At 43.5% G+C, this 16,976-nt stretch overlaps 1 protein-coding gene and 1 long non-coding RNA gene across 2 annotated transcripts in view; both read left to right on the top strand.

The window, feature by feature from the left end:
• The window catches only part of LOC149972915 (uncharacterized), a 1,172,247-nt gene that overhangs the window by 85,783 nt on the left and 1,069,488 nt on the right, over positions 1 to 16,976 (top strand). The window lies entirely within an intron of this gene.
• On the top strand, positions 8,776 to 16,267 carry LOC110501961 (tubulin alpha chain). The gene is made up of 4 exons (XM_021579839.3): positions 8,776 to 9,308; positions 12,842 to 13,064; positions 13,251 to 13,399; positions 14,889 to 16,267. Exons 1-4 carry the CDS (start codon positions 9,306 to 9,308, stop codon positions 15,861 to 15,863), a joined length of 1,350 nt encoding a protein of 449 aa, XP_021435514.2. The 5' UTR covers positions 8,776 to 9,305; the 3' UTR covers positions 15,864 to 16,267.

Raw genomic sequence — 16,976 nt, forward strand, 5'->3', positions numbered from 1 at the left:
ATACCCCATAATGACATCACAATACTCCATAATGATATCACAATACCCAATAATGGCATCCCAATACCCCATAATGACATCACAATACCCCATAATGACAACACAATACTCCATAATGACATCACAATACTCCATAATGATATCACAATACCCCATAATGATATCACAATACCCCATAATGACATCACAATACCTCATAATGACATCACAATACCCCATAATGACATCACAATACCCCATAATGACATCACAATACTCCATAATGATATCACAATACCCAATAATGGCATCCCAATACCCCATAATGACATCACAATACTCCATAATGATATCACAATACCCAATAATGGCATCCCAATACCCCATAATGACATCACAATACCCCATAATGACAACACAATACTCCATAATGACATCACAATACTCCATAATGATATCACAATACCCCATAATGACATCACAATACCCCATAATGATATCACAATACTCCATAATGATATCACAATACTCCATAATGACATCACAATACCCCATAATGATATCACAATACTCCATAATGATATCACAATACTCCATAATGATATCACAATACCCCATAATGATATCACAATACCCCATAATGATATCACAATACCCCATAATGATATCACAATACCCCATAATGATATCACAATACCCCATAATGATATCACAATACTCCATAATGATATCACAATACTCCATAATGATATCACAATACCCCATAATGATATCACAATACCCCATAATGATATCACAATACCCCATAATGATATCACAATACTCCATAATGATATCACAATACCCCATAATGATATCACAATACTCCATAATGATATCACAATACCCCATAATGATATCACAATACCCCATAATGATATCACAATACCCCATAATGATATCACAATACCCCATAATGATATCACAATACTCCATAATGATATCACAATACCCCATAATGACAATGCAAATACGGTTGTTTTTTTAAATTACATTTTTGCAATTTTAATTCAAAATAAAAAACTGAAATATCACAGTTACATAAGTATTCAGACCCTTTCCCTGTACTTTATTGAAGAACCTTTGACAGCGATTACAACCTCGAGTCTTCTTGGGTATGATGCTACAAGCTTGGCACACCTGTATATGGGGAGTTTCTCCCATTCTTCTCTGCAGATCCTCTCCAGCTCTGTCAGGTTGGATGAGGAACATTGCTGCCCGCCCCTCTTTCCTCTCCCCACCCCCCAACCCCTTCTCCCACCCCCCCAACCCCTTCTTTCCCCATTCATTTCTCCATTAATTTCCCCATAGGGAAGGTACTACATCGGGTGTGGTCATTTCCCCATTCATTTCTCCATTCATTTCCCCATAGAGTGGGTACTACATCGGGTGTGGTCATTTCCCCATTCATTTCCCCATAGGGAAGGTACTACATCGGGTGTGGTCATTTCCCCATTCATTTCCCCATAGGGAAGGTACTACATCGGGTGTGGTCATTTCCCCATTCATTTCTCCATTCATTTCCCCATTCATATTTCCATAGAGAAGGTACTACGTTGGGTGTGGTCATTTCCCCATTAATTTCCCCATAGAGAAGGTACTACATCGGGTGTGGTCATTTCCCCATGAATTTCCCCATAGAGAAGGTACTACATCGGGTGTGGTCATTTCTCCATTCATTTCCCCATAGAGAAGGTATTACATCGGGTGTGGTCATTTCTCCATTCATTTCCCCATAGAGAAGGTACTACATCGGGTGTGGTCATTTCCCCATTCATTTCCCCATAGAGAAGGTACTACATCGGGTGTGGTCATTTCCCCATTCATTTCTCCATTCATTTCCCCATAGAGAAGGTACTACATCGGGTGTGGTCATTTCCCCATTCATTTCCCCATAGAGAAGGTACTACATTGGGTGTGGTCATTTCCCCATTCATTTCTCCATTCATTTCCCCATAGAGAAGGTACTACATCGGGTGTGGTCATTTCCCCATTCATTTCTCCATTCATTTCCCCATAGAGAAGGTACTACATCGGGTGTGGTCATTTCCCCATTCATTTCTCCATTCATTTCCCCATAGAGAAGGTACTACATTGGGTGTGGTCATTTCCCCATTCATTTCTCCATTCATTTCCCCATAGAGAAGGTACTACATCGGGTGTGGTCATTTCCCCATAGAGAAGGTACTACATCGGGTGTGGTCATTTCCCCATTCATTTCCCCATAGAGAAGGTACTACATCGGGTGTGGTCTGTGAGGCGTTTGACACATCCCACCTGTCAGATACTCCTCACTGTTTAATTGACTGATTCAACACCCAATATACAAGTTACCCTAAATAACAGCTCTTTTTCAAGACAAGATTAAAAAGAAAATGAATTATTTATTTCCCATTTGCCAAATACATTGTATAACAGACAGGTTACTTACTATAAGGGCACATTTTCTATGGAAATTACAAGACGCATCCTGATTCTAAATCATAACTAAATTTATTTTGTGGGGTTAACTTTCAATATGGTAGGTTGATAGTAGTCAGGGATAGGTTGAAATTATGAAACTAGAATGGTGTAGGGAAGAGGGGTTGTCTTGGGAAGAAGGATGGGGGAGGGGAGCGAGGTGGAGGAGAGAAGAAGGGTGGGTCAGGGGAAAGGAGGGGCTGTACCCTGCCCTGAACCTTAGCCACTGTCACTAGCTGGCTACCAACCCTGCACCTTAGAGGCTGATGCCTATGTAGATACTGGTCACTTTAATAATGGAATCACTGGTCACTTTAATGTTTACATACTGCTTAACTCATTTCAGATGTATATACTGTATTCTAGTCAATGCCACGCCAAGATTGCTCATCCTAATATTTACATATTGCTTAATTCCATTCGTTTACTTTTAGATGTGTGTATTGTTGTGAAATGTTAGAAACTACTACACTGTTGGAGCTAGGAACACAAGCATTTAGCTACACCCACAATAACATCTGCTAAATATTTATGTGCGACCAATACAATTTGATTTGAGTGTGAGAGGGATGGAAGAGGGAGGGGAGATCGAGGGGGGAGAGAGGGGAAGATAGGGGTGGGGGAAGGGAATATGGGCGTGGGGGAGAGGAGGGGAGACACCACCCGGGCTATAAAAGCTAAATTAGGTCACCAGATAATGGAACTAACTTTAGTGAAAAAGGCCTTTGAAGATTCGGAGAAAACGTGCAGAAGCTTTGAACCTTTAGCTGTTGCAAGGAGGGTTCCAGAAATCTCGACCCGAAGCCTCTACCTTTAAAGGAAACATCCACTCATTCCTATAGTTTACAGTGTTACAGAACAATATATATTTTTGTGAACAAATAATTGATTTGTTATATAATGCGGGTGGTAGCAACATGTGAAAATCGATATGGAAATCTGTTGCAGCTCGTGTCGACTACAAAAACCCACAATGCAATGCTCTCTCTATGGCCTGCGCGCAAGCAAGCGCAACACAGTAATACCGAACTGAATATCAGAGTGTGAAGTACCCAGTTAGCTGTAAAATCGCCTAAGCAAACTGCACTATCAATTTAGGAGTGTACAATCTCACCATGTTCAACCTGCAGATCGATGTGCCTCACAGAGTGGAGTCTGAAATTCACAATGGCACCCTGGACTGGAGAAGCAGACAAATAGGATAAACGTGTTAGACCCTCTGTTAAATTAAATTGCACATTTCTCAAGGTAGGAATATCGCAAAAAAAATACGATCAATGACTCATTCGAGAGAAGACAACCTCCCGCGTTATGACATCGACCGGTATTGAAATCTCACGTGTATGATAAACGTTTTCGTGATCTACAATATTGTCCCTATTAGTGTAACGAGAGCGGCTTTATCGCAACGCTACGTCATAACGAGCGAATTTCTGCCTGCTTGAACCGCAATAGCTCAGATTCACATGAAATGACCCAGGGAATCGATCATCGCTGATCATCGCAGAGAACTCTCCCTCCTCCATGCCCTTTCCCACATAACATACCAGTTGACATTTGTCACTGTCGCACTACGACAAAATGTTTTAGGGAAGGTACAACATAGGGGAGGGAGGGTGTGGTTTGTGAGACGTTTGACACAGCCCGCCTGTCAGACACGGGTTTGTTTTTTTTCACTCCTCGCTAGTTGCTTGACTGATTCAACTCCCAATATATAAGTTACCCTAAATAACAGTTCTCTTTCAAGAAAATACAAAAATAAAATAATGAATTATTTATTTATTTCTCATTCTCCAAATACATTGTATAACAGACGTTATTATAACAGCACAGTTCTATGGAAATTACAAGACGCTGTTGGCGTCATGATTCTAAATCATAACCAAATTAGTTTAGTGGGGAACCTTAAAATGGTAGGCTGATAGTAGTCAGGGATAGGTTGAAATTATGAAACTAGTGTGGTGTAGGGAAGATGGGTGGGGGAGGGGAGATATCTGGGAGAGGGGTCAGTGAAGTGTGAGGGAGGGAGGAGAGAGTGGTGGATGGAGAGGGGAGATATCTGGGGGAGAGGAGGGGTCAGTGAGGTGTGAGGGAGGGAGGAGAGAGTGGTGAGGAAGGGGAGGAGAGAGGGGTGGGGGAGGGGAGAGGGCTGATGGAGAGAGTGGGTGGGGGATAGGAGGGGAGAGAGGGTGGGGGAAGGGATTAGTGGATTTGTCGATTTCAGCCACACCTTTTGCTGACAGGTGAATAAAAGCACACAGCCATGCAATCTCCATAGACAAACATTGGCAGTAGAATGGCCAAACTGAAGAGCTCAGTGACTTTAAACGTGGCACCGTCATAGGATGCCAGCTTTCCAACAAGTCAGTTCGTCAAATATCTACCCTGCTAGAGCTGCCCCGGTCAACTATAAGTGCTGTTATTGGGAAGTGAAAAAGTCTAGGAGCAACAACGGCTCAGCCGCAAAGTGGTAAGCCACACAAGTTCACAGAACAGGGCTGCCGAATGCTGCGTATTGCGTATTGCGTAAAAATCGCCTGTCCACGGTTGCAACAATCACAGCAAAATAACTGTTCGTCGGGAGCTTCATAAAATGGGTTGAAGTGGCTGGAGTGGTGTAAAGCTCGCCGCCATTGGATTCTGGAGCAGTGGAAACACGTTCTCTGGAGTGATGAATCACGCTTCACCATCTGGCAGTCTGACGGACAAATCTGGGTTTGGCGGATGCCAGGAGAATGCTACCTGCCCCAATGCATAGTACCAACTGTAAAGTTTGGTGGAAGAGGAATAATGGTCTGGGGCTGTTTTTTATGGTTCTACCTAGGCCCCTTAGTTCCAGTGAAGTGAAATCTTAACGCTTCAGCATACAATGTGATTCTAGATGTCATTGTATGCTGTGCTTCCAACTTTGTGGCAACAATTTGGGGAAGGCCCTTTCCTGTTTCAGCATGATGTTGCGAGATCGGTGTGGAAGAACTTGACTGGCCTACACAAAGCCCTGACCTCAACCCCATTGAACACATTTGAATTGGAACGCTGACAGCGAGCCAGGCCTAATCGGAATGAGATGTTCGACAAGCAGGTGTCCACATACTTTTGTTCATGAGGTGTAGCTTTATAGGAGGCAGGTAACAGCAGGTTCTGTGGCAAGAAAAAGTATGTGAACCCTGTGGAATTACCTGGATTTCTGCATATATTGGTCATCAAATTTGATCTGATCTTCATCTAAATCACAACAACAGACAAACACAGTCTGCTTAAAGTAATAACACACAAACAATTATACGTTTTCATGTCTTTATTGAACACACCATGTAAACATTCACAGTGCATGGTGGAAAAAGTATGTGAACCCCTGGATTTAATAACTGGTTGACCCTCCTTGGTCATAAGTAATGCACTGTATAGTGAATAGGATACCATTTAAAACACAGCTAGTGCTCTGTACTGGACATAAGTAGAGAGTATCAGACTCATCATCATCACCACCATCAGCATCATCATCATCATCTTCAACACCATCATCATCATCACCACCATCCTCATCATCACCATCTGATCCATAAAAGAGGTAAAACTGCTGTGCTCTGAGTAATAACACGTATTGTAGTATGTTGAATTCGTGAGATCATGTTATTGAGCATTTCTAGTGGGGGGTTTCTTTTCACGAAAATGTGTCCAGCGCAGAAAGAAAAGCCTGTATCAAATGTGTTCATAAGGCTTAAGGGCTGAATCACACGTTTGCATTATGTAGAACTGTGTGTCAAAGGAGGGATTGACTTCTGTGGGTGTGTTATGTTTTTAGGTTTTCATTCATCTTGTCACCCAGAACCAAGATGGTCACGAGATACTTGTTCATCTTGTCACCCAGAACCAAGATGGTCACGAGATACTTGTTCATCTTGTCACCCAGAACCAAGATGGTCACGAGATACTTGTTCATCTTGTCACCCAGAACCAAGATGGTCACGAGATACTTGTTCATCTTGTCACCCAGAACCAAGATGGTCACGAGATACTTGTTCATCTTGTCACCCTGAACCAAGATGGTCACGAGATACTTGTTCATCTTGTCACCCGGAACCAAGATGGTCACGAGATACTTGTTCATCTTGTCACCCGGAACCAAGATGGTCACGAGATACTTGTTCATCTTGTCACCCGGAACCAAGGTGGTCACGAGATACTTGTTCATCTTGTCACCCGGAACCAAGATGGTCACGAGATACTTGTTCATCTTGTCCATCTTGTCACCCGGAACCAAGATGGTCACGAGATACTTGTTCATCTTGTCACCCAGAACCAAGATGGTCACGGGATACTTGTTCATCTTGTCACCCAGAACCAAGATGGTCACGAGATACTTGTTCATCTTGTCACCCAGAACCAAGATGGTCACGAGATACTTGTTCATCTTGTCACCCGGAACCAAGATGGTCACGAGATACTTGTTCATCTTGTCACCCAGAACCAAGATGGTCACGAGATACTTGTTCATCTTGTCACCCTGAACCAAGATGGTCACGAGATACTTGTTCATCTTGTCACCCAGAACCAAGATGGTCACGAGATACTTGTTCATCTTGTCACCCAGAACCAAGATGGTGACGGGATACTTGTTTTTCTTTTAACAGTGTTGTTCATTGCAGAAAACGTCAACATGTGAACTATAGCCTGTGGACTTAATTCATGCTTTTTTTAACAGAATATTATTGAAACACCGTTCTAGTGAAACATTTTGATTTACTTGATCTTATAAAGCATTACAATGACTGGTCTCACGCTTTGACTACAGGGACACATTGAGAGAGAGAGAGAGAGAGAGAGAGAGAGAGAGAGAGAGAGACCCACAGGCTGCCGAATACAATGTATGAAGGACCAGTTTCTGTCCTACTAAAGATTCTTATGTCCTTTGGAGAGGAAAGTAACAGAACATATGCTACTTTGGTTCTGGGACCTCAATAGGTGTTAGTTACAGATAATTGAAAGGATGAAACACAATAGGTGCTCGGATTGACTTACCAAAACAACCTGCATAGCTAGAGCCTGAAGTACCGACATTAGATATTATCTCACTCTGTATCTCTCTCTATATCTCTCTCTATATCTCTCTCTGTATCTCTCTCTATATATCTCTCTCTATATCTCTCTCTGTATCTCGCTCTATATATCTCTCTATCTCTCTCTATATCTCTCTCTGTATCTCTCTCTGTATCTCTCTATATCTCTCTCTATATATCTCTCTATATCTCTCGCTGTATCTCTCTGTATCTCTCTCTGTATCTCTCTCTATATCTCACTCTGTATCTCGCTCTGCATTGCCCCTGGTCATTATGACTTCTCTGTACTCTCTATGGGCATGACCGCTCTGCACTCGTGCACCATTAAAACAACCACTCTGTAGCAAATGCACAAATCTTTGCTTTCCCCTAATACATTTTTTGAATTTAAAGCAAGAGTATTCCATAAACACATCCTCCTGAACACAACTCATTTGCACGTGTTGAATTATTCATGTGTTTTCACATGAAAAATGTGTTATCTTTGCTGTGACCTATTTGGTTGTCATTGGTGAGGAGGTCCAAAGGTTTTTATTATTATTATTATTTTATTTTTTTAAACATAGTGGAGCTGCCATACAGACCTAATGAGTCACTGGGGACACATAGCCAATGAGATGGCTAGCTCGTCTGACAGGTCACAACCTGAAAGGCTAGATGACTTTGTCTGCTTCCTGAAGCTCACAAAGAACCATTCCGTACCAACAAACAAGCGCACGCCCAGTCAAACATGAGCTTTATTCTTCTCTCTGAAAATATATTTCAATACAAATGTCATATTTTTTTTGCTTCATTATTGAATTTAAAGCAACACATTGTGTTTTCCTAAAAAAATAACTATCAAATTTATAAAAGCTGTTAGTTGGATTATATATGTATTTTTTAAATTGACTTAACTAGGCAAGTCAGTTAAGAACAAATTCTTATTTACAATGACGGTCTACACTGGCCTACACCCAGACAATTGTGCGCCGCCCTAATCGCAGCCTGGATTCGAACCAGGGTGTCTGTAGTGACGCCTCAAAGCACTGAGATGTGTGCCACTCGGGAGCCAGTATAGGTTTAACCCTTTAATTCAAACCAGATGACAAAAGGGCTGCCGAGTGGTGTTAATAACGCATTCGTTCTGTACGCCACTGATGATGTGACGTCAACTCAGTGACACACAGGACAGGTGTTCCACATTCCGCACCACTACTGTAGCACAAGGTTACAGTGCCACCTACTGGTTACCGATGAGAATATTAGAGCTGCAACGTGTCACTGCTTGGTGGATGTGATGTTTGCTAGGTGGAAATGTTAAGAGAAAATAGCCCATTCACATCAGAGTATAGAGGCTATAGGCAAATAATAATACGAGTATCTGAAACCAAGTTCGCTGCTGGAGAGGCTACCACCCATACATCTCAATTTGTAATCAGCATTAATGTACCAGTTCAGCAGAAATGTCTGCAAAGATTGAGCACAACCCCCCCCCCCCCCCTAAAAAAAAAAAAATATCGCTCCTAGGCTAAAAATGACGCAGCAAATTCTACCTGTGCCAGTAGCCTACGGTCGGACAATTTGCGCATTCTAATAAATTACACGACGGGAGGAGAGCTCCATTCCATGACGCCACTACATTGAATATAGCGTGATTAGCAGCTCCACCACACCGGGCACAACTAACTCACGGAGATCACTTTGACGGCCGCTGAGGGAAGTCCAACATATTCCTCTGATATTATTTTCTCCGTTTAGCCAAGAGACTGATACTGAAAGAGCACAATGGTGAGTGTTTTTAATTTGGAATGCTAGTATTTCAGGTTCAACAACACATACATGTTTTATTTTTATTTTATGTTAGGCTTGCATTATTGTTTTAACTGTCTGTTTTTATTCAACATATGTTTTCTTATCTTTTTTTTTCTCCATTTCATTTGCAAAAACAATGCAATATCCTACAGCTTCTGTTCTATCGTCGTTTCTATACCACTGATCATTTTAACGCACGATGTTATTTTGTCTAATGGCACAGCTCCCATGCGCAGTGTTCATTCCTACCCAACCCCCGACAGACGGTTCAGGGGGTGCAGTGCAGTTTGTGTGCAACTCTAAAGAACTACAGTGACGCATCGAAAATAAACCATTACTCTCACTGAAAGGAAGAATGTCATTTTGCATTCAGTGTAGCTAACATGTGAATTTACAATGTGAAATGCATTCATCATGATTATGCATTGAATCATTCTGTTCTGGGAAGATGTTTATTCAAACCCATTAAAAAAACATATCCAATTAGAACTGACCAAGAACAAACTGTAATTGCAGATATTAATTAGGATTAACTGTACAGTAGTGTCAAATACTCTCCTACTATCTAGTCTTCTCTTACTAATGAAGAGAGTGAGTGGGTGAGTTAGGGTGTTTCTCATTTTTTTCAGTCATGCTATCAATAACGAACGTGTTGCTTTGCAGGACAGGAATTGCAGCTTTGTGGTTGTTTTAGGGTGTGTTGAGAAATCTTAGCCTACAGGAGAATCTACAGACTGAATGGGTAAGATACAGAGTCTACAGACTGAATGGGTAAGACACAGAGTCTAGAGACTGAATGGGTAAGACACAGAGTCTAGAGACTGAATGGGTAAGACACAGAGTCTAGAGACTGAATGGGTAAGACACAGAGTCTAGAGACTGAATGGGTAAGACACAGAGTCTAGAGACTGAATGGGTAAGATACAGAGTCTAGAGACTGAATGGGTAAGATACAGAGTCTAGAGACTGAATGGGTAAGATACAGAGTCTAGAGACTGAATGGGTAAGATACAGAGTCTAGAGACTGAATGGGTAAGATACAGAGTCTAGAGACTGAATGGGTAAGATACAGAGTCTAGAGACTGAATGGGTAAGATACAGAGTCTACAGACGGAATGGGTAAGATACAGAGTCTAGACACTGAATGGGTAAGACACAGAGTCTACAGACTGAATGGTTACAGAATCTACAGGTAAAATCTACAGATAGAATAGTTAAGTTACAGAATCTACAGGCAGAATCTACAATGAGTACTTTATCTAGTAGTTTAACTAGTACTTTAACTAGTACTTTAACTAATACTTTATCTAGTATTTTAACTAGTACTTTAACTAGTACCTTAACTAGTACTTCAAAGTTTGATAGAGCTGGGTTTCCATCTATGAAATGTCTAGCTGGATTGTGGTGGTGACTGCCTGGTGATCGTAGGAGTGAGTAAAAGTCAGGTTAATGAGACTGAGGGTTCCCCAGAAATAGCAGCCAGCTGGGACCCTGACCTGGCAAGTGTTGCCCAAAGTTGGCGACCCCCCCCCCCCCCCCCCCCCACCCCCCCCCCCCCCCCCCCCCCCCCAGTAGGCCCCTGTCCATCACTGTCTCCGGGGGGGGGGGGGGGGGGGGGGGGGGGGCAGCTAAAATGGGGCAGGTTTAAAAATAGTCTGTGACAAGGGCAGAGGGAATTATCACCAATCCCTAGAGGAGACAAGGAGTCATACTTTTAGGGCCAGTTTCCCAGACCAACATTACACCTCTCAATGGACTAAAAAGCATGCTCAGTTGTGGATCTCCATTGAAATAGCCTCTTAGTGCAGGACTAGGTTGAATCAGTATCTGTCTGGGAAAGTGATCTTTAGATGGTAGTGTGCCTGTGTGTGTGTCTGAATTAGGCCTATATAAACTGGGTGTATCAGGAGTCAAGGCCAATACATCACTGACTCATTGTCACACAGACTTAAGTCAGACATTATTTGGTGTTATCCTGCCGTGTTCTGGTCTGTTCTCATAGATGATTGTAGAGGGTATTTTTAGTTTTCTGGCTTCAGCAGCTGCTGCTGAGGATGAGGCAGAGGCCTAGTTATCTCTCCTCGAGAAAATAATGGTTGTCTGAAATGGCAGCCTATCCCCTATATAGTGTCTGAAATGGCAGCCTATCCCCTATATAGTGCACTACCTTATAGGCACTGGTCAAAAGTAGTGCACAAAATAGGGAAAAGGTGCCATTTGTGACACAGCCATAGTTGCCCTGGATGAAACTGCAAGAGCTGAGCTAAAAGACTGACCTTGCCATTTTAAAAATGCAGTCAGAGAGAGGAGAGGATGGCAGTTATTTCAGTAAGTCCTTGGCTGGTCATTATCTTTGCAGCAGGCAGCCATTTCTGTCTCATTATCTCTGCAGCAGGCAGCCATTTCCGTCTCGACTCCTCCTCCTCTCCTGCTGCTGCTCATTATCTCTGCAGCAGGCAGCCATTTCTGTCTCGACTCCTCCTCCTCTCCTGCTGCTGCTCATTATCTCTGCAGCAGGCAGCCATTTCTGTCTCATTATCTCTGCAGCAGGCAGCCATTTCTGTCTCGACTCCTCCTCCTCTCCTGCTGCTGCTCATTATCTCTGCAGCAGGCAGCCATTTCTGTCTCATTATCTCTGCAGCAGGCAGCCATTTCTGTCTCATTATCTCTGCAGCAGGCAGCCATTTCTGTCTCGACTCCTCCTCCTCTCCTGCTGCTGCTCATTATCTCTGCAGCAGGCAGCCATTTCTGTCTCATTATCTCTGCAGCAGGCAGCCATTTCCGTCTCGACTCCTCCTCCTCTCCTGCTGCTGCTCATTATCTCTGCAGCAGGCAGCCATTTCCGTCTCGACTCCTCCTCCTCTCCTGCTGCTGCTCATTATCTCTGCAGCAGGCAGCCATTTCTGTCTCGACTCCTCCTCCTCTCCTGCTGCTGCTCATTATCTCTGCAGCAGGCAGCCATTTCCGTCTCGACTCCTCCTCCTCTCCTGCTGCTGCTCATTATCTCTGCAGCAGGCAGCCATTTCTGTCTCGACTCCTCTTGTTTGTCAAGGCTCAGAATGCCATAGGATACTGTGTGTCCCACATATACGGTGTGTTTGTACATAGTGCACTATTAGGGCGTAGACACTGTGACTGACAGACTACCCTGTCTTGTAATGAACCTGTCTGACCACCTAGACATCAACAGATTCTGGCAGTTTGGACTCAGTCACCTTGTAAAGTAAACACTGCTACTATTGCAGTAATATCTTTCCATATATTTCTCATGCAACAAATAGATACTTACAGTACTTACAGTCTGTGTCGTGGAAAGAGCAGGTGTTCTTTATGTTTTGTCCATTCAGTGTATCATAGTCATTTAAACACATGGTGTCACACAGTCGACACACATCTGAATTCTTGGACCTCTTAGACCACACTGTAATATCCTCCATGCGGTCAGGTGTTATCGCTGTCTATTTCATTCACATTGTCTCTTCTCCTTCTCTCCCCGTATCTCTCCACAGCGTGAGTGTATCTCTGTTCACGTGGGCCAGGCTGGAGTCCAGATGGGCAACACCTGTTGGGAGCTGTACTGCCTGGAGCATGGGATCCAGCCGGACGGACAGATGCCCAGTGACAAGCCCACAGGTAACCTCGACGACTCCTTCACCACCTTCTTCAGCGCCACGGGCACCGGGAAGTACGTGCCACGCGCCATCTTCGTCGACCTGGAGCCCACCGTTATCGGTAAGTTGTTTGTCTTTTTTACAGAAACTTTTATCCTTTTGAAAAACATTTCAACGTTTACGATGCCTCTACTGAAGCAAATCTCAGATGTGCCAGTGCATTCAGTTTCTAAATGTGTACAGAACATCATCCACTGGTATCTGGTCTTCTCTTCATATAGAAAAATACTGTTTTCTCTTTCTCCAGATGAGGTGAGGACAGGCACCTATCGCCAGCTGTTCCACCCTGAGCAGCTCATCTCAGGCAAGGAGGATGCTGCCAACAACTACGCCCGCGGTCACTACACCATCGGCAAGGAGATCATTGACTCCGTCCTGGACAGGATCCGTAAACTGGTAAGAATGATTTAAAGAATGAATTGTTGACCATTATGAAAATTGGAGACATGATATGATAAACAAGAAGCTTTTCTCCCATAACCCCCGTAACACCCATAACCCCCGTAACACCCATAACCCCTCGTAACACCCATAACCCCCGTAACACCCATAACCCCCGTAACACACATAACCCCCGTAACACCCATAACCCCCGTAACCCTCGCAACCCATAACACCCATAACCCCCGTAACCCATAACCCCCTGCGTTATTCCCAATATCAATTGATAACGGTTGAACCATCCAAATCAAAAGGAGAAGAATAGACAGACTTGTGGTACACCACTGTTGATGTTATAAATTATACTGAACTAAATTAGAAACGCAACATTTAACATTTAAATTCAAATCAGTTAGGCCCTAATCTGTGGATTTCACATGACTGGGAATATAGATACCTTTTTTTTTTTTTTTAAGTAGGGGCGTGGATCAGAAAACCAGTCAATATCTGGTGTGATTTACCATTTACCTAATGCAGTGCGACACATCTCCTTCGCATAGAGTCGATCAGGTTGTTGATTGGCCTGTGGAATGTTGTCCCACTCCTCTTCAATGGCTGTGCGATGTTGCTGGATACTGGCGGGAACTGGAACACGCAAGTACACGTCGATCCAGAGCAACTCAAACATGCTCAATAGGTAACATGTCTGGTGAGTCTGCAGGCCATGGAAGAACTGGGACAATTTCAGCTTCCAGGAATTGTGTACAGATCCTTGGGACATGGGGCCGTGCTTTATCATGCTGAAACATGAGGTGATGGCGCCGGATGAATGGCACAACAATGGGCCTCAGGATCTCATCACGGTATCTCTGTGCATTCAAATTGCCATCGATAAAATGCAATTGTGCTCGTTGTCCGTAGCTTATGCTTGCCCATATCATAACCCCACCGCCACCATGGGGCACTCTGTTCACAACGTTGACGTCAGCAAACCGCTCACCCACACGACGCCATACACGTGGTCTGCGGTGGTGAGACCGGTTGGACATGCTGGCACATTTTTCTAAAATTACGTTGGAGGCGGCTTGTGGTAGAGAAATTAACATTCAATTCTCTGGCAACAGCTCTCGTGGACATTTCTGCAGACATTTTAGAGGAGCCTTCTATTGTTCCCATCACAAGGTGCAGCTGTATAATGATCATGCTGTTTTACTCAGCTTCTTGATATGCCACACCTGTCAGGTGGATGAATTATGTTGGCAAAGGAGAAATGCTCACTAACGGGGACGCAAACACATTTGTGAAAAACATTTGAGGGAAATAAGCTTCTTGTGTTTATGGAGCATTTCTGGGATGTTTTATTTCAGCTCATGAAACATGGGACCAACACTTTACATGTTGCGTTTTTATATTTTTGTTCAGTGTAATTGGCCCTAAATTCATTGTGTCTGATAATGCTGTGTTGATGTGTTGGTCTGATAGGCTGTGATGATGTCTCCCTCAGGCTGACCAGTGTACTGGTCTCCAAGGTTTCCTGGTTTTCCACAGCTTCGGAGGAGGCACCGGTTCTGGTTTCACCTCCCTGCTGATGGAACGTCTGTCTGTCGACTTTGGCAAGAAGTCTAAGCTGGAGTTTGCCATCTATCCAGCTCCCCAGGTGTCCACAGCTGTGGTGGAGCCCTACAACTCCATCCTGACCACTCACACCACCCTGGAGCACTCTGACTGTGCCTTCATGGTGGACAATGAGGCCATCTATGACATCTGCCGTAGGAACCTTGACATTGAGCGTCCCTCGTACACCAACCTCAACAGGCTGATCAGTCAGATCGTCTCCTCCATCACTGCCTCCCTGCGTTTCGATGGAGCCCTGAATGTTGATCTGACAGAGTTCCAGACCAACTTGGTGCCCTACCCCCGTATCCACTTCCCTCTGGCCACCTATGCCCCGGTCATCTCCGCTGAGAAGGCCTATCACGAGCAGCTGTCAGTGGCTGAGATCACCAATGCCTGCTTTGAGCCGGCCAATCAGATGGTGAAATGTGACCCCCGTCATGGCAAATACATGGCCTGCTGTCTCCTGTACCGTGGTGACGTTGTTCCCAAAGATGTCAACTCTGCCATCGCTGCCATCAAAACCAAGAGGAGTATCCAGTTTGTGGACTGGTGTCCAACTGGCTTCAAGGTGGGTATCAACTACCAGCCCCCTACGGTGGTTCCTGGAGGAGACCTGGCCAAGGTCCAGAGGGCTGTGTGCATGCTGAGTAACACCACAGCCATCGCCGAGGCCTGGGCCCGTCTGGACCACAAGTTTGACCTGATGTATGCCAAGAGAGCCTTCGTGCACTGGTACGTTGGTGAGGGCATGGAGGAGGGAGAGTTCTCTGAGGCCAGAGAAGACATGGCAGCCCTGGAGAAGGATTATGAAGAGGTGGGCATCGACTCGTTTGAGGAGGGGGAAGAAGGAGAAGAGTATTAAACAACGAATTTGCTGGTTTGGTTCCGGAACAAAATGAATGTTACAAGGTTAATTGCCAAATGAGTCCAAAAGGAGCAATCAAATATTTTGGTTATTGTATCTTAATTATTAAACTGTATTTAATGTGTATGTCGTTCACACTGAGTTTAATATCCACATCATGAAATTCCACATCTTAGAAAAATTTAGAAATGAAAAATTGCTGAAAAAGTTACCCCTTTTTCTTTGATTTGAAGAATACTGTTGCCTTGCCAATGTTTTCCTTTTTTTTACTGAGTTATTCTAAATCAGTGTTTTATTAAACGCTAAAGCAGAAGTTGTACAGGAACATGCTAGTTTTTATAATGAGGCCCTCATCAATAATGTATAATGTCCAAGCTCAATAAAGTTATCCTCAAAATAAATCGCTTTATTCTTCTTTATTCATACCCTACTGCACCAAGACTTGACTGGATGTTAGTGTTTTACTGTAGCTAAGGTTTTACTGTAGCCAACAAGGATACTTTATGAATGAATACAGTAGGCTAAATGCTAATTAGCCCCTAGTATATCATCCAGTAGGCTAAATGCTAATTAGCCCCTAGTATAATATCCAGTAGGCTAAATGCTAATTAGCCCCTAGTATATTATCCAGTAGGCTAAATGCTAATTAGCCCCTAGTATATTATCCAGTAGGCTAAATGCTAATTAGCCCCTAGTATATTATCCTACTGCACCAGTATTCTGGCATTTTGATTACTGCTATCAATGTTGGATTTATTAACTCATCTCAGCCTTCATAAATGTGGAGGATTTATGTTTGAGGCTAATTCCATCATTGGATATCCACTTTGCGGCTTCAGAGCGAAGTGGTATCGTATAAAGGTGCCCGCACCTTCAGATTCGGTTTATTCCAAGTGAACGTTATACTCCCTTAAACGACATTCACTTGGAAAAGACGAGAAATAGCTGCAATATGTTACGTGGAAAAAGCTGGTAATATTGCAGAGGAAGTCTTAGTCGATCAATTTTACATCTAGGATGTTCGGTGCAGTAAGGGATTTTTTTTGTTGTGTTGCTAGTCTCTCGTTGAATGACAAAGACTTCATTGATGAATCCCGTCCATATTTGCCC

This window comes from Oncorhynchus mykiss, chromosome 22, assembly GCF_057628025.1.
Source record: "Oncorhynchus mykiss isolate SJ-2025 chromosome 22, ASM5762802v1, whole genome shotgun sequence".
In the NCBI taxonomy this organism is placed as follows: Eukaryota; Metazoa; Chordata; class Actinopteri; order Salmoniformes; family Salmonidae; genus Oncorhynchus; species Oncorhynchus mykiss.